The sequence below is a fragment of the Centrocercus urophasianus genome, unplaced genomic scaffold, assembly GCF_019232065.1.
Source record: "Centrocercus urophasianus isolate 14NV4802_14NV808 unplaced genomic scaffold, USGS_Curo_1.0 seq_10, whole genome shotgun sequence".
Taxonomy (NCBI): domain Eukaryota; kingdom Metazoa; phylum Chordata; class Aves; order Galliformes; family Phasianidae; genus Centrocercus; species Centrocercus urophasianus.
Window position 1 is genome coordinate 87,260,838 of NW_024884142.1, and position 27,517 is coordinate 87,288,354.

General features: G+C 38.0%; 1 protein-coding gene across 3 annotated transcripts in view; it reads left to right on the forward strand.

Annotated features, from left to right (window-relative positions):
* The window catches only part of MAP4K3 (mitogen-activated protein kinase kinase kinase kinase 3), an 81,620-nt gene that overhangs the window by 37,885 nt on the left and 16,218 nt on the right, over window positions 1-27,517 (forward strand). Inside the window, exons 15-25 of one of the 3 annotated variants that reach the window (XM_042830250.1) lie at window positions 10,301-10,359; window positions 11,446-11,484; window positions 11,786-11,842; window positions 15,320-15,362; window positions 16,218-16,380; window positions 16,938-17,047; window positions 18,708-18,749; window positions 23,108-23,192; window positions 24,344-24,423; window positions 27,099-27,159; window positions 27,243-27,360. In XM_042830250.1, the coding sequence (XP_042686184.1) occupies window positions 10,301-10,359; window positions 11,446-11,484; window positions 11,786-11,842; window positions 15,320-15,362; window positions 16,218-16,380; window positions 16,938-17,047; window positions 18,708-18,749; window positions 23,108-23,192; window positions 24,344-24,423; window positions 27,099-27,159; window positions 27,243-27,360 (857 nt within the window). The remainder of the gene's footprint in view (window positions 1-10,300; window positions 10,360-11,445; window positions 11,485-11,785; window positions 11,843-15,319; window positions 15,363-16,217; window positions 16,381-16,937; window positions 17,048-18,707; window positions 18,750-23,107; window positions 23,193-24,343; window positions 24,424-27,098; window positions 27,160-27,242; window positions 27,361-27,517) is intronic. The other 2 variants (XM_042830258.1, XM_042830265.1) reach the window with 2 other exon arrangements.

Below are 27,517 nucleotides of genomic sequence, written 5' to 3' on the forward strand. Positions count from 1 at the left end.
GTGAGAGGGACATCAGCTTCGCTCCTGGAGTTGCAGTTGTTCCTAAGAGTTGGTTGGTGCTGGGTGCTTCCTTTTTCGTAGTCTTCAGACCACAAGTAGGATTTCTGATGCTCTTTGCCTTAATATGGCTCTGTAGCTGTGCTTAAATCTCTTTCACAGTGCCCTGTCCTTTGTCAGTGGGCCAGGTGGCTCTGGGTGTATAAGGTTGTGCACAATATTGCTCTTCTGCAACTGGCTGGGAAGGCAGTCTGATATTTCTGGAGTCTAATCGAGAAGGGAGAGAACAATTTTTCCAGTCACATTCAGGATGTTGATTTTAGATACAGTATTTAGACATCGATGTAACTGCATTAGAGATCCTAGCTGTAGCTGTGTGTGTTAAACAAGACAGAGATTTTCTGCAGAGGTTAAAGAGAGCACTTCTGAGAGTACTTCTTTGACAGGTATTTTTGGAAAGGAGGAATTGGACCTTCTTCCATAGTGGCTGTTAGCAATCAGGACCTTTGGACATTGGACCCTTTGGACTTTGGAAGCCCTTGCTGCTGCAAGAAGAAGCTTGAAATGTCCAGATTAACTCTGGAAATTTTACTGTTTTCTATTGCTGTCAGAGTTTGTGTATTTCCAATCTTGCCTTATCTGCTTGTGGAGATTAACAGCCTTGCTGCCCATATTGAAATGAAGCAAGCAGACATGATCTGTCTTTTTGAGATAAAAATGTGTTTATTTTAAGGTATTTTATATCAAAGTAATAATATACTATGATGACCTGGTAGGAGTATTTCTTTAGTACTAGTGTACAAGTTTGTTTTTAGTGTAGGTATGAAAGGAAAAGAATGCCCACTTATGAAATAATCATCAGCTCATCTGCCACAAAATTACTGTGACATACCTGAAAAAGCCACTGCAAGCAAGATACAGTTCCTGTTAAAAAACAAAACTGTAACAACTGCTTACATCAAATATTTGTATCTGCAGTAGCTGTTCTTATCACTGTGGATTGAGAGTTAAGAGAGTTGTGTTGATTATTACAACTGCTGTTAGCCAAGAGAGAGATTGGGATTTTGAGAGTGATGATGTTCAGTCTAGAAACCAAAGACAAAACATATTTTGTTGTTGGACGTGGAAATAGTGGAAAATTCAAATTGGTGTGTCAGAAGCCAATGAGATCTTTCCAAGGAACAGATTGAGTGGGAAAAGAATGATTTTTAAATGGAAGCAGGGGCAAGAGGTACTACTTCTTCCTTCAACAATAATGATGTTGATCTCTTTAATTAAAGCAGTTCTTCTGACCCTTTTGCTTTTATCTCACTAAAACATGCATGATCTTCATGCTGCTTGACTGAAGAGCATGACTACTCAAGCAAAGGACTGGACAACTGCTGCATAAGTTACTGTTGGTAATGCACTTTAATTTTAAGCTGATGCATACCTGCATCTTACTGAGGCGGTTTTTCACCCAATACCACAGCTCAGGTGTTGAACAGCGTCCTTATTTTGGTGTGATTCAGTTGCCTTTGGTGATGGCACAATGCCCTTTGCTGTGCTTTATCCTCCCTGAACTGCTCTAACATGGTTTGAGCTCCAACTAACAGATTGTTTTTCTTTTTTGCAAAAACGTTTCCCTTTATCTGTGCCTGGCTTTCAGCGACAATGTGAATAACTTGAATTTCTTGATCTCTTATCTAATGAACAGCCTGACAGTAGCGATTTTTTGGACAATACAGAAGACATATACTACACTGCAAGATCTAACCTGGTATATTTCATCTCATGCCTTTCTATGTCAGTGTTGGTTTTGTCCTTGTTTCACTTTTTTGGAGCTCGTGCTTTGTCCTGTTGTTGTGCTGGTGTTTTCATCTGTGTAAAAACCATTGTAATTTAGAAGGGAATTCTTAAAATGTGCAGTACTGCAAGTGTTTAATGCATGTTCATGTTTAGTTGAACCGCAGTAATGGAGGGGGCTCAGTGTTAGGCAGTCATTCCTATTTATTTAACTACTTTACAGTGCGTAACAGTAACTTTTTAGAGAGTGATTTAAAAGTAGGAAAGAATGATGTTGGTAGTTATGTTTGGTAGTTCCTTTAAAGAGTCCCCTGAAAGACTATAAAATGACATAAACTTAAATATCCAAATTCTCCAGATAGTAGTTAGGTTACAGAATGAATATAAACTCAATACAAGTAACAGATGGCAGGGTCCTAAGTGTTTTCAATGGCATTTGGCACCATTTCTGCTCTGAAACATTTTCCAAATGTTCTGCTACCACACTGCTAAAAATCTCAGCTGTTGGCACTGCAGTACGAAAGTTACTGTAGAAAGTGAGTTTACTCATTTATTTGTTCTTTAGGCACTGCATAGTTTGAAAAGTAATACTTTTGACTCTGACATCTTCCTGTAGGGTGGAAAAAAAAAAAAAAGCTTTCTGTGTTAGATGAAGAGCATTGTTTTAGTGGCTTTCTTTGATTTGTGAGCTGCTTAATGCAAGTGTACTGTGGGGAAAAATGGAAAACTAAGATGTTTGGGAATGTCTTGGTTTGTTGGTGTTTTTTTTTTTAGTGTGATGGGTTTTATTTTGGATTTCTGGTTTTGGCTTCACTTGGCTCGATGTGCCTTGTATCTTCCAATGCTGTAATTACTGAGAGCTTTCACTCTGTCTTTTCCATTCTCTGAAGGAATATCATATAACTTTGCTTGATAGAAAAATATTTCAAAACAATTTGTGAAACAGAAGCTTAGGTTTCTCTGTATGAGAAACATCTCATCTGTGCAGTTGCTTTAGCTCTGGGAGTTTTGGGCTTCAATTTTTTTCATCTTGGTTTTTATTTTTTCATTTGATGCTTTTAGACATTGCTTTTGGTGTTGTTTCCTATGATGTTAACCTACAATCTGTGGGCCTAAGGGGCCAGTAGCAACACGTCTCCCAACTAGACAGTCCTTTCTTCCCTTAGAGAAATGATTACTTTACTAAAGCTGGTAAAGTACTAATGCTACAATCATGGGAGGACATAGCAGGACCAAAATTATTGCCCTTAAAATGTTTTTGCTGTATTTAAAAATGCATCCGGAGATGGTCTCAAGTATATAATGTCGTGAGGAAAAAATGTGCAACTTCTTCCAGGTTGTTTTTTTCTATCACAGGGGTTGGAGGGGACCTCTGGAGATCAGGTGGTCCAACCCTTTGCTCCAACAGGTTCCTACAGCACACTGTACAGGAAAGTGTCCCCAGGTGGGTTTTGACTATCTCTGGAGAAGGAGACCCCGCAGCCCCTCTGGGCAGCCTGTTCAGCTGCTCTGTCACCCTCACAGTAAAAAAAGTTTTCCCTCGTTTGCATAGAACTTCCTGAGTTCCAGTTTTTGCCCATTGCCCCTCGTCCTGTTGCTGGGTACTGCTGACAAGAGCCTGGCTTCTGGGTGCAGGCTATTTATTTATTCATTTATTTTGCTCCACTGATGGTGAGGTTAAAAAGCAGAGTATGGAAAATGTGAGGTATGATTTGTCCTGATGTTAAAAAAACAAACAAAAAAAACTGAATTTTTCTAATATCAGTTTGTCTCACCAGACTGTAAGGAGGTGAATTGAGCAAATAGAAAAATCTTTTAAAATAAATTTGGAGAATGAAGCTGCTGATTTGAAATTTTATGTTTTGGTGTCAGATGGAAGTGCTGATGCTACAGATATGGCTCAACTTGCTGTATTTGTTAGAGATGTTGGTAACAAATGTAATGGCACTGAAGAAATGGCTGCTTTGGTGCCATTAAAAGACACAACTACATCTCTTGATTTGTACAAAGCACTAAAACTGCATGAAAACAATTTTCTTTGACCTTTGTCAACATATCTGTATGTATATACAGGCATCCTGGTAATGGGTTAATTAAAACAAAAAAATAAAATTATAAAATGAATAGAAAATGGTGCAGTTGCTACTGCTACTATTGATGAAATAGCACTACATGGTATGTCAAGAAGTGCTTGAATCATAGCCAATCCCACGAGTTCCTTAACAGTATGGATGCTGATAATGAGGACATCTTTTACACATCTGAAGGAAGGTGGTAAGTCAGGGTAAAACGTGAAAAAAACTTTATGAATTGCAAAAGAATACAAGTAAGTTATGGAATCAAAAGGAAAATTTATGCTAGAACTTGGAAATGAAAAATGGCTCAGATTTAGCATTTTTGGTGGATTTGGCTCCTCATTTAAATGAGCTAAACATGCATCTTCAAAGTGAAAATCAACTTATCTGTGCTGTGTTTGAAACTATAACAATGTTCAGAATGAAACAAATTATGACCAGCAGATGTTACAGCAAATAATTGGATGCATTGTGATACACTAATTGCAGTCCTGTGAACAGTGAAAAATATGCAGTTGTACTTCCCATTGTGATTAAAAGAATTTGAGAGTAGGTTTCAAGATTGATGATATTTTTGGCAATTAGTTGTTATTTTTGACTGGTTTTAGTCAGTGTAAATACATTACCTCCAGATTTGCAAATGGAACATACAGAGTTGCAATCAAATTGAACTCGAGGGAAAATTGGATTTGATGTGTCACGTTGTGGCTGAACTAGGCTGGTTTGACCTCTGTGAGGTTTTGTTGCCCGCTTCTGCTAACAGCCTGCTCTTTTAAGGCTGATGTGAAATGTACCTGTTACTAATTAGCAGAGCTCTCCCTCAGTTCCCACAAAGATGGAGAGGGATCTCACAGCGACGCAGCAGCTCCTCAGCACCCTGAATGCAGTGCATCTGCTCCAAGTAACCGACTGATAACACTCTAGCCACTTTTGTTTCTTTGTGTTGGAGAATAAGTGATTCTGAGTTGGTCTTTATTTAATCTTAGAGTGTTCAACATGCAGTGAAGCACATTGAGTCCTACCTCCTTAGGAAGTGGGGGCAGAGGAGTTGGAAGGAACTTGGATTGAAGTTGTTTTCAGTTGCTATGAACTTGGCATTCATTTTAGACTTGTTTGGCAAAGTATTTAGTAAGGGTTTTGCTGTTACCATACAGTCCTTGCTGTTGTGGTTGCCAGATGCATTTATGCATTTGGTCTCATTTAATCACAGAATCGCAGAATTGTAGGGGTTGGAAGGGACCTCCAGAGATTTATATTTATTTGTTTGCTTATGAACATATTCTGAATGTAATCGTTTTTAATAGTCTTTGGTAACAGTTAATTTTGAGAATGAGATGTTTCAGCATAGCTTTTCTGTGTTAATGTTTTGTGGCATAGAAATTGAAATCTTGGTAGGAAAATGTTAAATTAGAGAGGAGTGACTGACATAGATGATGAACTTTGCCCAGCAGGGCTGTTCTTTGGTTTGATTAGTTCATTTTTCTCCTCTCTATACGTGCATACATATGATTTTCCTTTGTTAAAAACCACAAAGACTTATATTCATAATTGTTTGCAATACTTATTTTAGAGTTATAGTAGCTACCAATTAGTTGGATTGCAGAAAATCTTCATGCTTTGTTCTGTTTTGAATAATAAAGTGATGTGTGGTCCTTATCATCAGAAGAAAGTAAATAGGAGTCAGGGTGAAAGTGCATAAGGATCAAGAATTTGGATTGGTTATTTCTTACTCTTCATCTTCCCTGTGTATTTTGGATACTTTCTACTTTGGCATAAGAGATGAGATGTTGAATTTCATTGCTAGGAAGCAGTTCAAAAATGTTATGTACATTTGCCCTTTTCACTGAGGTCACACCATAGTTATATAGCAGTGTTCCATTACATGGATTTGATATAGTGCTGTTTGTGTGGATACTCATGTGTAGGGAAGTGAAACACAGGGAAAAGGAGAACTACAGCTACGTAGCAGTAGTGTGCAGGAAAACCTCAGCCAGTCACCAGAGAGACATACTTTCATTTGTGTTTTTTAAAAAAAGTAGTATGTATAAAATCAGCTATTTTGTGGTGTATTATGCCATCCAATTAAATTCAAGAATGCATTTTTAACAAAATGAAGGCATTAAAAGTTTATCTTATTCATTAATATCAGAGTCCTCTAAAAATAAGCATTCTCTTTTATGAAGCAGCATGAAACTGCATCATCTTAGCTTTATTGAGAAACAGACATGTGTATGTTCCTTCTTGTTAATAGTCCAAAGGTGTTTCGTAGTCTTCAAAATTCAAATTTCTTTCCCCAGCACTTTTTGGGATTAAAATCCTTAATTTTTATTACTTTAGATGGTGACAAGACAAGGAAGAATGGTTTTAAACTGAAGGAAGGCAGGCTTAGATTAGGTTTCAGGGGCAAGTTCTTCACTGAGAGAGGTGCTGACATAGGCTGCCTGGAGAGGCTGTGGGTGCCCCATCCCTGGAGGTGTTTAGGCTGGGTTAGATGGGGCCCTGAGCAGTCTGATCTAGTACTGATCCAACAGTTGGCAACCCTGCCTGTGGCAGGGTGGTTGGAACTTGATGATCTTTGAGGGCTCTTCCAACCCAAGCCATTCTGTGATTCTATGAAATTATCTTGTTTTTTAATAGGCTAAAGTTCCGGGTAGCAGATGGGGAAGTAGCTGAATTGATAGTTCACTGTATACATTCAGTTTTGCTTTTTGAAAGACTGAACATCTAAAAAAATATATATTTTTATTGCAGCTCATCCCTGGGGAGTCAGTATCTTAATTAGGAGCACTGTGTCAAAGCTCAAGTAATGATTCATCATGAAATTCTGCTGAAAATTAAATAGCATTTTTTTTAAGCTCCAATTGCAGAAGGTAGTGTAGTTCTGGTAGTTCCTGGGGTGTTTTACAGCATAGCCATACCCTCCTTCAAATTTGTCTTCTCTTTGAGGAAATCTTTATACTTTTGTAGTCATTGATGACTTTGCACAATAGATTACACTGAAAGCTGTGATTTGCCTTTTATGTGACCATTAACTGGAAAATTGTGTGAAGAAATAGCGATTACTCCTTGTATTATCTTTTCTTCCCAAAGCAGTTGTCATCCACAGATAGTGTTTTGTCTTCTATGTGGTTGCCTTGGTTCAAGAGTTGGTCCTTAATAACCTGAGCTTGCATGCACAGTGATCTGGGACTGCATCTTTGACAGCAAGGTTATTCACTGTATTCTCATGTGTATTTGGCTGTAGGCCTTGAGCTTCTTTTGGAAAACACCTGCCTAGTTGTTCAGATTCTTCTATACTGTCAATGTCTTTAGTTAACTAATCAATGTTGTGTGTATCTGAAATGAGGATATTCATGGAGATCAGTAATGTCGCTAGGCTACCTTAAGATGTGGAGAATGTGCCTTTAAGTCAGTTTTTGCATCACTTAGCAATTAATGATATTCTCTTCGTCAAATGGGAATCCATACCTAATAATACTTATGTTTTGTTGAAGTGTGTGTTAGGCTTTAAAATGGGCTTTTATTGGTTGTTCTGATAAAGTGCAACAGTACTCTGGAGACTTTGCATGGTAGGTGCAGTACTTAGCAATGTTTATGTATTAAATATGTAGCAAAAGGGTTTAAGAAATTACAACTTCAAGATATATGTGAAGTAGAGGGTACAGAACAACTTAGATCTTTTTAAAAAGCTTTCTAGCTCTGAGCATTTATCTGTCAGGAATCCAGAAGAGTAAATTCCGCTAGCAATAGTCACTTCACCCCACATTTTGGTTGAAAATGAGCGATATTTTAAGTTTACAAGAAAACTAACAGTCTGGTTAAGGATAGGAAGTTAAAAATATACATATCCTATTTTAATCACAGTCAAATGCTGACAGTATTTAATATAACAGTAAGCTGAACAAAAAAACAGCTTTTGTCCTCTTAGAGTATTTAAACATAAGTAATTCTGGCAGATGTCATTTTTCATAAAGAGAATTCCAGCAAGATTAGGTGACAGATAAAGGCTCTTTACGTGTTATGGGGGTTATTTTCCCTTTGTAATTTTCCTGATGTTGCCGTGTTTCTTTCTTTATACATATATATATAAAATATATGTATATAGTCAAGCATTGTGTGGTGTGTAAATTAAATTGGACAGACGTTTTGGCTCTGTGCAGCGTAAGATTTTTGTTTCCTGCTTTTGATTAATGTGATTTTGCAACATGTAGACAAAACGCTCGTCACGTAAGCTGGAAATCTCAGGTTTCATTATACTGATCTGGGGTTGCTTTTCTCCAGCAGCCCATATTCTGGCATCCCCTCATGTGGCTTTGCACTGCCTGCTTAACCTCCTTGTTGGGGAGCCTGCTGACATCTTACGTTTCCATTCTTGTTATTTTCTTCTCAGTGCCTGAATCCCCAAATACCTGTGTGCTTACATTTGGCATCTGTGGAATTTTTGGAGATGGCATAGAAATAATTAAATCCTCTCAGTAGAGTTAACTCAGTGTGTCTATGTGGTGAATCGGAGTACGTTAACTGGTTAACAGAATTGACTGGGGAAGGTGACAGATTTAGAGATTAATGAAGAGATTGAATTTGCGGAGGGCATGGGATGGCCTTTCATGGGGAGAGGAGACTCGCTGTGCAAGCTGTTGAGGTATAGAAGGAGAATGAAACTGTGAAGAAGGAAGAAAAAGAGCAGTGTGTTCGTAGTGCCCGTGCCTTGTGGAGCTGGGGATGTGGCCCTGGAGGGAAGGGAGCCTTCCTCCCCACCTGCAGCACTGATTGCAAGCTCTTCTTTCCTGTCCCTTCATTTTTTGGCTCACTTGACTGAGGTTTCAGTTGAAAGCTGGGTGGCCCATTTGAGTCAGATGGTTGGAAGCACATAGGGTTTGTTGGTGGTTTTGGATTTCTTTGTTCAGTTCTGGAAATATATGTGTGATAAATTTGGTACTAAGGTTAAAAAGTCAGTGTGTTGAAGATTGAGGAGATGCCAGCAGTGGGCTTTCCTCTGCAGTTTTTATTCAAACCTCTGATCTGTGCTTTCTTTTACATCACGTAATTATATACTGCTTGTTTCCACAATATCACACTTGCTTTGGGAAAATATGGAAGCTCATGAAAGCAATCACGTGCTGCTGACAGCTGTGGTAGGAACAACCATGTGGAAACCACTGCTTAGCTTTAGAGAGCAGAGTTGAGGGTGCAGTTTGCAAGTCCTGGGACTCTTAGCCAAGTGAAAAAGCAGTCTTTCATAGCATCCTGTTAAGTAATGGCTCTTCGGTCTGCAATTGGAAGTAGTGGCGATTTGTGTTTTGCCAGTCCTCCAAGAAAACAAATCTCATAGGAGACTTTTCCCCTGACTTTTAAAATATTGTTTGAAAGATCAGCCCAAGTTGTTGTCTAGCTCATTTTTATTGTTCCTACAGCTTGGATACCTGAGCACAGTTCTGAGTGCTTTTGATACAGACTACAGCTGAAAGAGGACTGTTGTGTAGAAGATATCAGGGGACCTTTGAAATGTTCCCTGTTAAGGAGCTGTATACCATCATTTGTGTAGCATCATTTGTCACTAACTTAAATGGTGAATAACTAATTTCTCATGGTGAATGCACACAGCATTTTTGGGGGGAGCAGTTCTACGTAGGTTGTGATCCACTGGAAGAAATAAATACCCTGTAATTATATCAGTGTTCTCCTCACAGATGCAAAGTTGAGGGTGCTTCAGTATGCTCTCTGTATTCTGCCTAATGAATTTAATTTGTATGCCATACAACATCTGTTGAATAGTAGTGTCTGCAGCCTGTTGGCACTTCTTTTTCTGAGTAGCCTGACCTCCACCATTGCTTGAGTGCTTTGCTTTGTTGCCCATCCTGATATTATCGTTTTTCTTTTTGATACAAAAGATGATGTTAAAATATACATGAGGACCTAGAGTTATCCTTAAAATATGTATCAGAGCTATAAAAGCACTTTCACTGTCCTTTCTGCTTATTTTTTTTTCACATCCCAATGTGCCGAAGGCATTTCAGGCTCTCTGCCAGAAGAGCTCCTTGTCTGAAAGAAGTACTGTTAATGCACCGCAGAGGGATGGATGGCAGGGGTCTGTAAAAAGCAGTGCGATTGCTTTGATGTGGTTTGGTCTATCACGAAGTCTTGATGTTGTTACCTTTTTGCAGCTCATTTATTTGAGTAAAGCATCTGCGTGTCCAAGAAGGAGGCTAATGACAGCTTCAGAAGGAATTATACAGGGTAGTAACAGAGTTTTAGAAGGAAAGCAAATTCTGCTAACTGGCATAGAGGAGATTTTTGGGTGACAGGAACGTAAGGAGTCAGGTGGGTTTGAACTAGTTTGTTCCATACTCAGATTTTGTGGAGAAGATGACAGCAGCATGATGCAGGGTACGTGTCTGATGTTCACATTTGCATTTTAAAGATTCATTCTCTTGTATTTGTAGGATCTGCAGCTAGAATATGGTCATGGTCCTCAAGGTGGCTACTTCTTGGGTGCAAATAAGTGAGTAAGCAATGGCATTTTATTGTCTCATACTCCCTTGAGGCTGTTAGAATGCTGTACATGTATGTTTAAATGCATCAGCTGTAAATGATGTAGTAAAAAGTCATGCCTGTTCATATCGATTACAATTCCAAAATAACTCTTTATTTCTATAGTGATAGTAGTTACAGTGATAAAGAATTACAGCACTTTTCAGTGTTTGAGGCTGTGTTGCTCATACTGCCTCTGTGGTGCTGTGAGCTGTGATCTCAGTCTGCTTGTTAACACAAAAGTAGTTGCTGTGGAGCACAATTATACCCCATCTTGTAGCTCCTCCTGACAGTTGCTCTGTGAACCCCTTGTTCATGTTACAGAGTGCTAGGAATATTCAATAAAATTTAGCTTGTTCAAAGTCCTCTAACTTCATAGGTTTAATAATTCTCTCATGTTCGTCAAATGAAATAGTTTTCAATGTAACCATTGTTTTCCACCTAATTTCTTAATTTCCATCTATGTGTGCCAGAATTAGGATGCCTACCTTTGCATTGCTAAGTGAAATCATATTTGAAAAATGCATAAAATGTAAGCCTAGAGCATGTTGTTTTACAAAATCTTTTAGATTGGAAAATCTGAATACTGTGATCTTCTGTCATTTTGTTGCTTCCTATCCCTGTATTTTGCCTGCTGTTCCTCTGTGTTTCCAAAGTCACAAAAATAAAGTTCAGAACTTTAGAAAAATTAAGTAGGGTAATATAGATTTGTTCTAGTTATAGTTTAATGTTCATGTCACTCTAGCTTTTCTTTATTGTTACTGATTTTCTTAGATAGCATGGTTTTCTTTTAAATTGAATCAAGCTAAAACTGTCCTTGCTTTCCATTACACAGCTAACAATGAAGACTGTATTTAATAGCAGTGCATTAATAAATGCTGGTGGAAATGTGTTGTGTAACTTTTTAGCACTGTTTGATTGATGTTCTGGAAGCCAGCTAAAATAACATGTTTGGGGTTAATTACTGTCAAAATCATAGGAGCGTTTGCCACGGCTTTTGATAATTAAGTTTGTGTGCCATAATTAAACTGTCTTTTTATTCTTATTTATGCTGAAGGAGTCTCTTAAAATCAGTTGAAGAAGAACTGCATCAGCGGTAATTCTATTTTTCTTTCCTCTTGTGTGTTTCGCTCATTTGCTCTTTGATTTCTTATGACTGTCACACTTGTGTTCTTGTTTGACTCTGTACATGCTGAGGAGATACGGGGGAGGCTTAGTTGTCTGGATCGCAGCTATGCTTTAGATAATGATGTAATAACTAATCACAGTAACAAAAGGTAAAAGGGAATAAAGATCTGTAAAAGGGGTTGTAGTCCTTAGGCTCAGAATTTGACACAGCAGCCAAAGTCATTTTATTAAAATTGACTCAGCCACAGTTCATTTGTTCATTTTCGTAGGGGACATGTGGCACATTTAGAAGATGATGATGATGATGCAGATGATGATGCTAAACAGTAAGTAACTTTTTCTTCTTGTAAAAAAGTTTGTGTGTGTGTGTGTGTGTGTGTGTGTGTGTGCTTGTGTTCAAAGCCTGATTTTTGAATTGATGGAAATGAAGTTGAATTCAATTCAAGATGCACGTTTAATGTAGTTTCTAGATTACATTTCCAGAATTTTGCTTTTTGTGCTGATGAACTTGTGTTAAATGAGGGGGGGAAAATGTTGTTCCTCATTTGATACAGTTGTCCTTTTGTTTCCTGTTCTTGAACAAAATCTCAGTATGCTTCTGTTGAACCATGAAGTTGTCTGACCTCTGTCCTGATGTCGTTAGAAATGATAACTGTATTAAAAGCTTATGGAAATACATAAGCAGTATGTATAACCAGGACTGGGTTTATTCTTTGCACATTCTCATCCGAGTTTTCTGGGACAGGGAGAACAAGCTTATGTGACTGCAAAGGCAGTGTCAGTAGGTGTGTGCTAAAATAATAATGCTTATATTAAATTCCACTGGTAGAAGTATTTTGGAGCCTTTTCTGTTGACAGATAAAAGCCAAAACAATTTTAAATACACAGACAGTATGTGGAAATTTACATTCCTAAGTAAATCCAGTGTAAAGACAAAAAAGAAAGTTGCCCTTGAGGCGGATTTCTTGCTTAACTTTTTTGTTAATGGATAATTTTGAAAGCTGTTGTTTCATGCCAGAAACCTATAAAACATGCATTATCTATCAATGGAATGTTTACTCTTTTATGGAGAAATAAATAACTATTTCTTTTCTTGAGTTGTTGCGCTTGTTTCCTTGTAACAAAGGTGGGGCTTTTATCACTTCAGCAAGCTTTAGGGACAGCCCTCTTCAGGAGAGGTAAGGCTGCTGAGCTTTGTCGTGTCTGGTGTCAGCTAGGCGACAGGGCGTGCAACTTGCTTTGATTAATGATCAACTTCTCAAAACACAAGTACATTTGCTGTTTGATGTAAGTGACAATTACAGAAGAAAAATGATTCTTAGTTTTTAGCAGGCTTTACTCCTTGAGAAATTCTTGCTATTTCATTAAGTTGTTGTCTGTAGACACGATCATTTACAACGTGAGCTACCAAGTGTTATCGTGGAGAGGAAGAGTGATAACACTACTCACTGATCTGTTCACATAGTTTGGACCGAGCTGAGAATCTGCTTTGCTCATAGCTGCCTAGGCCTTGGTTATGCTAAGTCAGGCTTCCTTCACTGAAGAAATAAACAGCCCTCTAGAAGTCCATACTGCTAGCTCTGTTCTCATCTTCACTGAAGACTGTCTGGATATCTGCACTGCTGCAAGCCAGTTTGATTTGGTTATCCATCTCTATTGATATCTAGATGTTTTGTATACAGCTCTCTCTTCATTTTAATTTTTTCTTTTCTAGCTCTGTTTGCAGCTGGTATCATCTACTTCAGTAATGGTTCAGGACTTGGAACCTCTTGATTCCCACTGTTTTGACATTCTTGCACTGATTGCTTTGTCCTTTCACAAGCTCTGTCAGAACTTTGACCTAAAGCATTGGCTTTAGGTGCTTTTGTCGCTGTTGTGTTTCTGTGAATTTTCTTGTTCAAGTTAAACAAGAAAGCACCTCAGAGCTTGCAGAGAGATTCCAATTTGTCTGACCATAAGCACAGTCACAACTGGTGTTCTGAAAACATCCTGGGGATTTTGCTTCTTTCTCATACTTCGTCCCCAATACTCTTGCCCTACAGCAAAGGTCTTAGGAGTTTCTGCTCTTTTTTACCTGCTTGAGCCTGAAGCTCTGCTGTGGTGAGCTGGGGTGTTAGCTCAGTCTCTGGATAGATTTTTCTGGCGCCCGCTGAGATTCAAGGCTCTTGTTTGATTTATATTCTGTGAGACGGAGCTGCAATTGAAGAGCATATGTGACATCAATCGCTTCTTCCCTCAGATGCAGAACACACACAATGAAGCAGCTGTCCCCCTGCCACTCCAAACTGATGCCACTGCATGACTCAAAACCGGGTGATTCATAGCAGCAGAGAATCCAGACACCTCAGAGAATAATATAAAATCATCTTTCTTCATTTAAACGTCTCTCTCACTCTATGTATATATAATATATATATTTTTGCACATGCAGCAAACTTGATGATGTTGGAACTTCTGTTGATGGAAGTTGGGAAGGCAGAAACTACTGGGGCACTGCCCTGCATGGCCGGCAGTGACAAAGTGCACATAAGCCTTGCTGTTGAAACCAGGGCACGCCATCCTTTGTACAAACATCTGTCATACTTCTGCTTAAGCACTGATTTTTTTTTTATTAACACTTCACTGCCCAGTGATACTGATGGCTGTCTGAAATACAGGGAGCAATATGAAGGAAACTGAAAGGAGCTTGGACTCGCATAACTCTGAGAACTTAAGCGTGGTGCCCTGTTCAGAGAAAAGATAACTGCCACCATCATTGTGGCTCAAGTACTCAATACTGGGTTACCCATTCTCAGAAATTCCTTCCAGCTTCTCTAAAATACTAGCAACTGATAAGGTGCTCGAAAAGAAACTCTTAAGAATGATGTGAAGCAGGCAAGTTGTGGAGTTGTAAACAAGCGAACAGATATCTTGCTATTTCAGTTTTCTCCCAAAACTGTGGAACGTAGTTTTATTAAAGAAAAAAAACAAATAGCGGAGCAGCTGTGCAGGAATGTCAAGCTTTCACAGCTATGTTTCTGATTTATTCAATAGGAATAATCCTCTGTTCCAAAAGCAACAGTACAGTGCAAGAATTTATGAAAACATCAAAATTTTAGGAAATTAAGAAAAATGCTGCATATTTTTGAAACCACAAAGCCGGCAGTAATAATGCGTCTCATGCTTCAGCTTTCTTGTTTCTTGCTGATAGTTTGTTTGTAGCCAAGTTGTTAAGTGAAAAAATTGTCTTTTTCAGAAGATTTCTATAGTGAAAAAGAAACTCGTGAAAGGAGGAGGAAAAAGTGAGAGTAGGTTAGCTGTACACTGCAGACTTTGCTTTCATGTGTGAAGCTGTTCTGAAGAAGTTAGCAGTGAATTTTCCAAGGAATGTTATCAATCATATTTAAATTTGTTTTGCATTACATACTTGCAAGTGGCCATGTGGGAAACCTTACTTATTCCCTAAACCTTTCTCCTCAGCAGCGTAAATACCAGGCTTGCTTTGATTTTCCTTGCTTTTTTTTTTTTTTTTTTTTTTTTTTGCATTTATGTCCATCTTTAACAAATCAGTTTGTTGTTTTGAGGGAGAATCTGTGATGCCTGAGTTTTCTGATAGTGTCTGTGGTACACAGAGCATAAGGGAAGCGTTTGGAGGTATTCAAGTATGATGTGGTTGTTTTGATAGAATAGTGCTGTTGACAAGTTAATGGTGTTTGTATAAAAGTTATTTGTGTAGAACTCACGAAATTCTGTACTTTCTTGAACAATGCAATATGAGATTCCAAAAACTGTACTGGACAGCAGTCTATCCTGTTTCTTTACAGTGCCACTATGAAACCTAAAGTGCCACCTCCTTTACCACCAAAGGTAAGTGAGGGCGGCTTTGTCGCGCAGAAAAAAGGAACGCCTTTAAAGTAAGTAAGTGCAGAAATGCTGAAGTGAATATGGTGACTTTGCTCTCTGTTGAACCACGACTTTGGGACTTTAATCAAGTTTTAAGTCGTCGTTGTTTCCAGAGGTATTGACCCCTGTGTTTGCAGCCTGGCAAGTTTGCAGCAAGTCTTACACTGCTCAGTGAATGAGTGGTGATACTTAGAAGTATGCTTGGAGTAAGTTTTATGTGTGGCCTCTTGAAGAGTAACTGAATCTTCTCACACTGGCATTATCTGAATATGAGCAAAATGAAGAAGCAAAGCAATTTATATATTTATTTGTCAGATAGCTGCTTGTTTGCAAAGCAAAAACTGAAGGTGTGATTCTTTATGGCCCTGTACCATCTGTCTGTGTAACTGAGAAGGATTTTACAAGCAGTTTCAGTGCAGCCAGTGGCTAAACAATGACCTCATTTGTGATTCCCTTTCCTATTTGTGATTCCTTAAACAAAGCCGTATCATTAAAATATTTTTTATTTTCTACTTGCTAGTTTGGTTATCTGTAGTCATGAACATGGCGCTTCCGTATACTGAATAATCTTTTCATGCGTTAAAAATTTAACACATTAAGAGACAAAACAGACTTGATTTGTCTGTTGTCAGTTGTAAGATTTTTCTTTATTACTATCAAGTTTTTTCTAGCATGGATTTTTTTAATAAACTTTCATGGCAGAATCCTGCTTTCACAATTTATTTGTGAAAACTGCTTTGTGAAAATTTCTCATTGAGATGCAGCATACATGCTTTGAGTCTTTTTTCATAAGCGTTTATTATTACTATGTCTTTTCAGCCTAAATCCATCTTTATCCCTCAAGAAACTAATTCTTCTGAAAATGATAATCAAGGGACAATCAAGAGATGCCCAGCATCAGACAGTCCAGCCAAGTCTGCATCTCACGTTCCACCGAGACCACCGCCACCACGGCTACCTCCACAGAAGTCTCATGTTTTAGGTGAGAGTGTTGCCAGGAAGTGTTCAGGTATTTCTTAAATAATCTGGTGTAATTATTTCTACATCTGTGTGGACATTAGATGCTGTTTTAATTTTTTGTAGTGGATGCATTAAAACTAAGAAGCAATAAGGAAGCACAGTAAAACAGATTTAAGACCAAGTATGCCTTGCAGAGATGCTGTTCACAAAGGCTGCTAGCTTTTCCTCTTTACACCTTTACTGTTGCAGTTGATGTGCTGAGAAATGCCTCATGGCTTATTAAGAATTGATAATTGAATAACTATCCATAACCAGGCTGCTCTTTAGATTTATTAAATACTTTTTTCCCATTAACTGTGGCTGCATCTCTTTCTCTGCCCATGCTGGATTTGTTGCACTAATAGCAAAAATGTGGGCTTTGATTATAGCTGGCATTAAGGATGGTTTGTGTGCGTGTATTTTGGAACAAATATGCTTTAGAAATACAATTTACTGGCATCATTTGAAACAAGGCAGCTAAAAATTGTACTTTTTGAATCAAAAGTAGAAGAACATATTCTTAAATGTGAATCTTCTTAGGTAATGGAGTCACTTCTGTACAATTAAATGGTGAAAGAGAAGGATCACCACATCAACAGAATGAAGCTAGAGACACCAGTTTTTCAAGGAAAGAAAAGAAAGAAATACTGGTAGGTGTTAAAGCTTCTAGATGTTCAATAGTGTCTTAACTATCTTTTGCACATTTATAGCACACTTTTTAAAATAGGAATAGTACTGAATAGCATCTTGTTTACATGATTCAAAGCACGTTACTGCTGGATCATCTACTTGTGATACAGTTTGAGTCCATACTTAGCAGTCATTAAAATCTAAAATAATCATGGATATACAAGATTTACTTATTTGTATCCAGGTATTTGGGAGGCATACAATAAGTGAGCTGCGAGAGATACATGGTATGTCATACTGAGCCATAACTATGTAAGCAAATAGGGAAATTAAGGAATATGCTGCCACCTTGTGGATTGCTGGGGAATTCAAGTGATCCTAAAAAGGAGCTGCCTCAGTACTGTTCCCAAATGAGTTGTGCTTCTATCGCAGTGCAGGCATACAGTGTTCTTGATGGTCAGGGTAAAGAAAAGATGGGGAGCTTGGATTTGAAGGGCCCAGATATTTGAACTGCTTGTCTGTTGAATGCAGAGCATTAGGTTTCAGGGCTTAATAGTTTGAGTGCAGTGTCAGACTTGAGTCAGGCATGCTAATATTAAGTTGTACTTGTGGAGAAAATGCAGTTTTATACCATCTGATGCAGCTGTGCCCTGATTAAAAGGAATAATCCTGCATTACTTTCTCCTCTTCCAAGTGAGCTTCTCCCTTGAAACAGCAAATGCCTTCCAGAGTAGATGCCTTGAGGAGTGGCAGTGGGAGTGTGGGATAAAATGGCGTGGGAAGCCTGATCAAATTTTCAGTGTTTGAGGGGCCATTCATGGCCTCTTCCAAGGATGAGCTTGGAGATGCAATGCTATTGCAAGAAATAAACAGGAAATACAGGGTGGGAGCATAGTGAGCATTTTTGGTTTGTTTTAAAGAAGTGCCAGTCTTGGTGGTGATACTTTGGAAAGTATGGCTTCCTGAACCGTTTGAGCTTGGCCTTTGAAATTGTATGTTTGAGGCTTCCTGTGTACCTGTAAGAATACTTACGTCCAGTGGTGTGCTGTTCCTGGATTAAATTGGTATTAACAGTGGAAAGATTAGTTTAGTACTAATTGATAGTTTTACATCAGTAGTTGAACTACTGCTGCATCGTTGCTTAAACTTTGTGTTACTGGTTATGGCATTCTTTCAAACACCATGATGAGGGAACAGTGTGTAACAAGATGCAGGGCTCAAGGAGGAGAATACTACGGAATCACAGAGATTTTAACAAAGAAAAACGATGCTAGTAGTTTGTGGTCTGTAGTCATTAGGGAGTAGAAATAGGGAGGTTGAGGTTGGAAAGGAGGATCTCTGCTCAAAGTGGGACGGTAGCCCATCTGATACATGACAGCAAACACAGCAGTGTCTCAGTAGGTACCTCATGTCTTCTGTTTAGTTGGTGTAGAAACAAGCAGTGCAACTCCGTTGTCCAAAAAATCTGCAGGGAGGGTTTCTGTCTGTCTTATTTAGGTACAAGTACTGGCTTTTCATTTTCTCCTAATAAAATTATGACTGATGATTTATCAGCCTGCTTTTAACAGCAGTGTAACTTATTTTCTTTTTGATTTTGCTGCAGTGTCAGAGAGAATAAGCATGTCCATGCGTATGTGCTTTTGTGAGTATAAACGAAATCTTTTGACTTTTATTTTCTAGAAACCAATTAGTAATGGCCTTCCTCCCACACCTAAAGTACATGTGAGTATTACTGAGTCACGTAAGTGCATGTTTAAGGCAGAACATGTTTTCTTAGTAAGGCTGAGGAAGCATACTTTGTGAATTGCATGTTGTATTTAAAATAACAACAGTAATAAAGTATAAAAATATCTCTTGGAAATGTTAATCTGTAAGTGTACAGAGAACAAAAGTCACACTTGATCTTGTGCTAAGTGAATTTTGAAGGTCTTTTAGTTTGTTTCCATCTAATTTCCATTAGAATGTAAATGAGAGTTCTGTGATCATAAATTAATTTCAAGTTCACTGAAGATGCTTGCTGATCAGTCTTTCCCTGTAGGATCTGAGGAGCTGATGTGTCTCAGAAGTTGCAAGTGACACTAAGTTTATACTGTGCAGCTGTAGATTTCGGAACTTCTGAACACTGTATTCACAGATGTCTTAGGGCTGGAAATAACTTGTTATGGTCCTCTGTGTGCACCTTCATAATCTAAAGCAAACTGGATTTTTATTGTATGTAGGTTGCTTTGAAAGTAATGCCTCCTACTTATCCTCATGAAAATTTCAACAGCTACAGAGAGTGCAGTAAACTATTTAATACAGTAAAGTCACCATTATTAGTTGTGCAATTTCACAATGAACAAGAGCCTGCATGCTGCACTTGTGAGAAATAAAGTCTGTGCCAGCAATGGTGACCTGTTGTTGCCACTGCTGGAATGGCACCACTCACCTCTCACTGTGCTCACATCCTCTATTTGATCTCCATCAATGCTGAACAAGTGTAGATACTGTCAGTGAGCACCATTTTTTCTGCACAGAGGAATTCAGTTCCTCGCTTTGCTCCATTTGCTTCCATGTCAGATGTCACTGTGTCAGACTGCCCCCATGATGCCGTTCTGTCACAAGGCAACAAAATGTAATGGGATGTAAGTGGGAAGGTTCAGCCTCTACTGCCATACCACCAGCATACACCTCTGATGTTGTGATCCAGCATCATAACATAGAAGGCATTACTTTGGAGCAGCCCTTGTAATGTCTTTGTGAACTTGTCACTGTGCTTCTAGTCAGAACTGCCATCAGAAGAGCTCATATCTCCCCTTGGCCATTTGCATCTGCCACAGCCCCTCTCATCCTTATATTGTAGAGTATGCATTCATGTAGTTGTCCTGGGAAACAAGTGGAGTATTGATGTGTTTAAAAGCTAACTTTTTTTTGCTGTATTACTCCTAAGTCAGATCAGTTTTTCATCTTTAGGTAAGAAAACAGAATTACTGCTAGGGATGCATAAATGCAAATGATTCTTTGTTTTCTTTTCTTTTCTGCTTATTAAACATTTTAGGGAAATGGGAAGGGCTAAGGCAGAAGTCCTGCTTATGTTTCTTAGAATTATCATCTCTCGTGTAAATGCATAGGATTGATCCAGAGCTTCATATTCTTCATTTATTAAATACATTTAGTATTGTTTTTTGAGGTCAGTTCTGTTTTAATAAACTAAATTCCTAAGTAAATGTGTGACATAGGTGTGCATACATGTAATTAGTGGATGATAGCAGTTTGAAAGTACTCTAGCATTAAGAGGAACCCTGTCATCATGGCAAAGGACAAATAAGTTCAAATAGTAAATGGAATAAGAAAAAAGGTAGAAAATAATACTTCTCATTTTGAGCTGTTGTTTGTGTTGAGTTCCTACTACAAGCTGTATGGACGTGCCATCAGAGAATGACTGCCAGCTGCCCTTATAATAGAGCTAGAAAAGAGACTGAATGAATAGAAAAAGTTCTGGAGTTGGTCAAATAATTCCTTGTAGCTGGACTGCTCTCTGCAAATTCGTGTATCTTCATAGTATGCTAATGCTGCGGTGCTGCAGGTCCTGTTAAATAGTAGAGACTGATTTGGCATTTGCACGTCCATCTACCGCCTGTCTCCATCAGTAGCCAAATAATCAGTTGCAAATAAGTATGTTGCAGTATGTTGCTGCCCTCAAAAATAGCTGGATGTTCTGGGACTCTGTTTACAGTGGTATCTATGCATGGCTGTCTGTGTCTCTAGAGACTTGGTTCAAATTTCTTAATAACCTGCTCTGGCCGTGTGTTTTTTCCCTGCTATTTTAGGTGGCCTGCAGCTCAGGGGATACATCATATATCCTACCAATGTGAGGATGCCTTGCCTCCTCAAATTCCTTCCAGACTTAAATGCCTCTGTGGCAGCAGGCAGTTCAAGTTGCCTTGCTTCAACCTTTTATCTAGTGTTTTTGTTTCTTGCTTCCCCCCTAGCAACTCAGTTTAGTATTTTGTTCTGTATGATTCTCAGCTGTATCCTTGGGATTTGTTTGATATTTGGAGAAATGATACCCTTAGGCTGTGTTTACCCTTCCAAAGCATTTGCAGCAGCATGTTGGCTCTGCAGGCGTCTCAGAGATGAGGGCTGAGAGAGGCCAGAGAAAAATTAATTGATTTCTTCTGATTTCAACCCCATTTTCTTCATCCATCTTTGTACTGCAGAGCTAAGCGAGGTCTTAGCAGCAAGCATAGCCCTGCCTGCACTGTGCAGTGCTTCTTTCCAGTGCTCAAAAAAGAGTCAAGGAGAATTGCATAGCTGCTTACAGCAACGGCAGAAATACTTCTTTCTTTTTTTCCGGGAGATCACTGCCTCAGTTGCCATCTGAATTTTCAAAGTGTGCCTTCAGAGTCCTGCATGCTTGGGAGAAGGCTTCCATAGGATCCTTGTATTGCTTTCATTGATATCCCTCCTCCAAATTCCTTGCTGCCAAGGGTTTAGGCAGCATGGAAGCTGTCAGTACATTGAGATCACTCTGTGTCATTATCTTCTCATATTCCTGCCTCATTGTCTGTATCTTGTCTCTTAGTTATTATGTTCTTATGCCTGTGGAAGGTTCATCTTAATGTCTAGCAAGCAGCCAGCTCCCTTCTTTCTGCTGAGACTTATTTAGTCATGCAGCAGCGCTGAAGTCTTTCCCCTTCTCTTTGTGCAGTGGGGTCTTCAACATTTTGCTGATGCCATTCATGAATTTTGTTTTTCTCTTTTGGAAATACATACAGACCAACTCATAGTGTTCCTGATAGAGATGTGAGAGAGAGATGTGTAAAACACAAAGAAAGATCTCAGTTCTGCTTCTTTTAATGTTAAATGGTTAATTCTGAAATCTTTTTCTTTTTACACTAAACTGTGTTCACAAGGGACTGAAATTTCTGTTGACTTCCTGTTTCAGCAGAAGGTTCACACACACAAAAAAAAACCCCAAAATATTGACATGGGAGCTATTTGCTTATGCAATTATAGGTCAATAATAATTCATAATGTTAATATAAAGTGAAGATATTGCTATTTCGTAGCCCTTTACAGAGTATAGGAGCCATTGCATAAAGTTAATATCTGCTCATATTTGGAACAGGAACACTTATGAGTAGCTCTTGTGTTTGCCTATATGAATGGTAGCATTTCCCTTTGCTAATTGTTTCTACTTTATCAGTTCTTTTCATCTACAGTACTACTGATCCACTCTTTCATAACAAAATAGTATGGGCAATTGGGAAGGCAAAGAGGAAATTCTGGCTTCTTTTCAGTCATCTTAATGCAAATTTACCAACTGTTCTTGCAATTGATTATATATATTTTGATTTTTTATATATATATATATATATAAACGAATATGTAGTACATAAACACATGTCTATTAATATATAATCTTTATATATAAAATATATAAAAAATATAAATAATATATAATGCTAGTGCGTCCTTTGGGGGAAAATTCAGAGATCGATAGTGGTATTCTGTGTGTGACTCTAATAGGTAAACCAAGTTTATTAAGATTATTCTGAAAAAGGACTGAAATTCTGCTGGAGATTTCCCCTCAGAAAGCAATCAGTACTGTAAATGTATCAGAATGTGTATCATTAGATCATCAGAAATGTATCATCAGAAAACCGAAACGAAGTTTTTAATTGTTGCATGACTAAAAGATTTATTTTGTGTTTGTGAAGTATGGTAAAGAGTAAAGTTTCAGTATTGAGAGTGTTTTTGAAAATCATGAATTTCAGGGACCTTTTTCAGATTTCTCCCATTTATAGTGAGCATGTGCTGGAGTAGTAAATTTAAGAGCTACTTCACAAATGCTATTTGTGGCATATTTATTCAGAAGGATCTTTAGTTCATAACATAGCTCTTTAAAAAGCCAAATGAACAGCAAAATAAACCCAACCAAGTTGACTTGCAACCATGTTGTCTCGTTGAGATTATTCTCCACCAGACAAACGAGTCTATTCTTAGCTTGTTACTACTTTAAGTCAAAATAATTTCATTGAAAATGCCATGTTTTATTTATATTTTACATATACATGTATTTAATTATTTTTTCACAGATGGGCGCTTGCTTTTCAAAGGTTTTCAATGGCTGTCCGTTAAAAATTCATTGTGCAACATCATGGATAAATCCAGATACAAGAGGTAGTATATTACATATCTTTTACCCAATTTTGTCCTCTCCTAGGATTTTAGTACTGTTCAGATGAGCAGGACTGCTCTCCTTAAAGTATCTTTTAATATTTATGTAGGCATAAGAAGAAATTCTTCTCTAATTATACCACTGCTGCCTCAAGTACAGTGTTTTCTTAAATTACATTAAAGTATATGAGGCACAGTTTTCAGCTTTGATTAAAAAAGAATAAATTGCATGCTAAATAAAGGTAAGTAAACATATTTTGATTGTGATTCACGACTCTTTTCAACTGTGTAGTTCAAAAGATGCCACTCCTAATTTATTTCTAAAAATCCAAATTCCAAAAGTCCTGCTTCAAATTAATTGCTTCTCTATCATTGATGTATATATATTTTTTCCATATATCTTCCTGTTAGTACAAGTTTGAGATCTCTTCATTTTCACGTTTTATTAGTTTATTAAATAGCTTGACAGAAGTGAAAACTGGTAGCACTGTACTCATATTACCTTCAGTTTCATCTTTAGATTATAGGCTGCTTAGACAGATACTGCTGAACCAATTAGCAAGAAAATATTTAGTTTTACAGAAATGGAAGTTATGAGAGTCAGTCTTTGCAGCTGACATCTTCTCAATATGAGATCTTTGACTGTCCAAATGCAAACAAGGCCGTTAATTAACTTCAGCTGCAATCACAGTAAACAGGTGAATCATACTCGAGAAGCGAGGCATACATGAAGTGCTGAAAAAGCCTTCCAGTCAATACTGCTGTTGATGTACTCCAAAAAAAACAGCCGTGGATGTGTCATGAAATGTATGGAAATGTTTAAGTCAGAAATCTGTATATGTGAATTCTTGCTTGTAGTTGTGTCACTGTTTTTTTTTCCTAGTTAGACACAAACAAAACCTGAGCTATCTTCATAAAGTTTTAGAACAGCTGACAACATTCATCCATAAATGTGTAAGCTTCCTTGGAAAGATTAATTTTCTGTGCTTTCAACATTATAACTATTATAGGTTGTCCTGTTTTCCTGTATGTAATTGTTTTAGGTCTGTTTTCAATAAAGGATTTGCAAAGAGTGCTCTTAAGAGAAGAACAACAAAATAACACCCTCCTTCCTTAAGTCAGTATTGCTGGAGTTTTTTTGTTCATGTTTACAGATCAGTACTTGATATTTGGTGCAGAAGAAGGTATATACACTCTGAACCTCAACGAACTTCATGAAACATCGATGGAGCAGGTATATTTGTTTTGGCATCTTTGAAAAAAACACTAACAGCCAAATCCATCATTTCTGACACTTTTTAGCCACTGGTTAACCTGGTGTGATGTTTCTAAGAATCCTCTTCACTGTAGTTACATAGGCACTAGTACTGAGTTTTACCTTCCATGTTTACTATTGAGGATATGTTGCAATCATATAAAGTTTTTTTCTAGGTTGAACCGTACTTTTGTAGAAGGTCTGCACATATTAATATGTTGAATTTCATTGTAGTGCATTATCTTGGAGTAAATGATTTGTTCAATAGCATTGAATTTCCCTGATACAGGTGGTGTGAAAGTTTTTGTTTTCCTTGAAGTTGTGTTACAAAGTAGACTGTTTAAGCAGAGGTGCCGTTTTGGCTACAGAGAAGTGAGATCTGTACACTGAATTCCATCCTTAGAGTGTTAAAAGCAGCTTTGCTGATGAGACTTAAATTAATTGAACCCCAGTTTTAAAATTCTGTCTTTGTGGATCTCATAAATAGTAATTTTTTTTTGCGGGGATACTGGGGAGGGGGAAATGCCAGTGGCAGGCTATTCTGTGTGGTGACTTCTCCGGCTCTTTTGTTAATTTCTAAGAGACTTGTTTTCTTTCCTGCCTTCTCCCTAACTTAGGGAGCTATGCATCTGCCATCGAGATGGAGGAATTTGCAAGGACAGCCTTCACACTGTAAGCTGGAGGCACTGGTGTTTGTTCATCTTCCAGGGTCCAGACTTTGTAGAGGTGTCTTTTGTGTGGGGAAGAAGGCCTAAATAGTTTGCGCTGAGCTCCACGTGACCCATAATCATTCTGGTAGTTAACTTAGTTCAGGTACCTTGCTGTTGCTGAAGTTGTTAAATATACCCTGAGAAATATCACTAATACAGTAATCCCTGCAGGCTGAACAGATCTACAGAAGTTCTTGAAAAACGGCAAGGAAAATAGATAAACTGAAGTTTATGCACTCGTGTTTACCTTTGTTTTCTATAAGTGTTGCATTCTATATTTCATTGTAAAGTGAGCCTTTAAGGAAGCGTTTTAATAAGTACTTAAACACAAAGAGGTGCTAGTCAAAACAGCCAGCTGTATGTAAGTGGAGGAATGTGTGACAACTCAATCAACCTGAATATTCAAGTATTGCTGTTCTTTTTCTCTAATTTTAAGATTCAAGCATTCTCAGTCACAGTATGGAACGTCAGTCAAACCTGCAAATTAAATTTGCGTGTATTCAGACTGTTAGATTTTTAGCATAGGCTTAGGTGTTTTATAGTGTGTTTAGGTTATAAAAAGACTTCCGGAATAGAAGTGCATCCTCTGTGCTACCCATTTCCTACATGAAATCACAGAATGGCTTAGGTTGGACCTTAAAAATAACCTAGTTTCAACTTGCCTGCCATGGGCTGGTTGCCACCATCTAGCTCATGCTGACCAGGAGCACCTCCAGGGATGGGGCACCACAGCTTCTCTGGGCAGCTGTGCCAGCGCCTCACCGCCCTCTGAGTAAAGAATTTCTTCTTAACATCTAACCTAAATCTCATTATTTACTATAACAGTCAAAAAGATTTCAACTCAAATAGAGTTTTGGAATCCTCTTTCACTTCATTATTTACTCTCTAGGTCTAGCCAAAGTATTACTCTCTTGGTTATTTTCCACTTTGTTTCATTCCACTGACAGGCAAAGCAGAAATTGTATGCGTTTTCAGAAGTTAGCACAGCTTCAAGATGGTATTTTCCTTTCCTGCAGATAAAACTTTCAGTTAATTTACAGATCTGCTCAAATTTGTTGTGTTGTTGTTATGATAAAGAGTGAAGGACATGACCTGTTAGGTGATCTCTCTAACGCAGTGGTCAGTGGCAGGAGGAAATGCTTGTGAGCTCTGCCACTGCCTGATGGCCACTCCCCTCAAGCTCCTCTGTGGTCGTTGAATTAGGCTTGTTGGAGGGTACATCCCTGCCTGTTTGCCTTTGTATCCATTTATGGACCTGTTGGACATGTTGATCCTGTCTGTTTCCATGATCAGTTGTGGCAGGAAGCTCCAGAAGTTATATGAGAGGTGGGGGGAAAAAGTGTTTTTAATTTTTCTTCTTTCTTAAAAGGATGTTTTGATAGTTGCAGTCCCTTCTTTCCAGTAATTGTCCAGTAATATGACTAATAGCAGTTCTGCCTTGACCATTTTTTGCATCCTTTGATTACTTATGAGAAATATGTAATCACATGAAGATTTAAAAAGTCATTTGAAGTGCCAGATTTAATTATTTTAAGACTTTGGAATACTACAGGCTTTAGAATGAAGTTAGTTTTTATACCACACTTATGTTGTTAAGTGTTTCCCCTCTGAAGGAGAAAGGCTGGTGGTTATTAAAATTTCTGGGAAAAAAATGGATTGATCTTTATAATGACACTTTGCAGGCTAATGGTGCTATACTTGAAGACGTGGATATAAAATGTTCCAATTGTCTACCTGTTAATGTGTATGTTAAATATAATGTGTGTGCCTAAGGACTTAACTTTGGAATCCAGGTAAATATTAATTGTCTTGCTCTTTGTAACAGAATTAGCTCAAGTCAATATTAGTTTTGTCCTGTTGTCTATGAAGACATTAATTAATCAGTGTAATGTGTTTACATTTTGTGTAAATGAACTGAATGTTTGCTTTTCTTCCCTTTATTAGCTATTCCCTCGAAGGTGTACGTGGTTATATGTCATGAACAATTGCTTATTATCAATATCTGGTAAGTTACTCTGCCATCTTTGGGTGGTAGTGCAGGTATACATTTGTTTTCGTATTTGAAGTGTTTTTTTTTCTAATTTCCAGGTAAAGCTTCTCAGCTATATTCTCATAATCTGCCAGGACTCTTTGATTATGCAAGGCAAATGCAAAAGTTACCTGTTGCTATTCCAGCACATAAACTTCCTGACCGGATACTTCCCAGGTAAGTTCACCTCATCAGATAATATCAGAACATCTTGATAGTAAGAATTCAGGGTATGGTTGTGAAAGTCAGGGAATTGCAAACAATTTGGAATGCTGTTCACACATTTCCGTAACAAGTAACTCATGTGGACGTTAATCAGAATGTAGACCTCCCC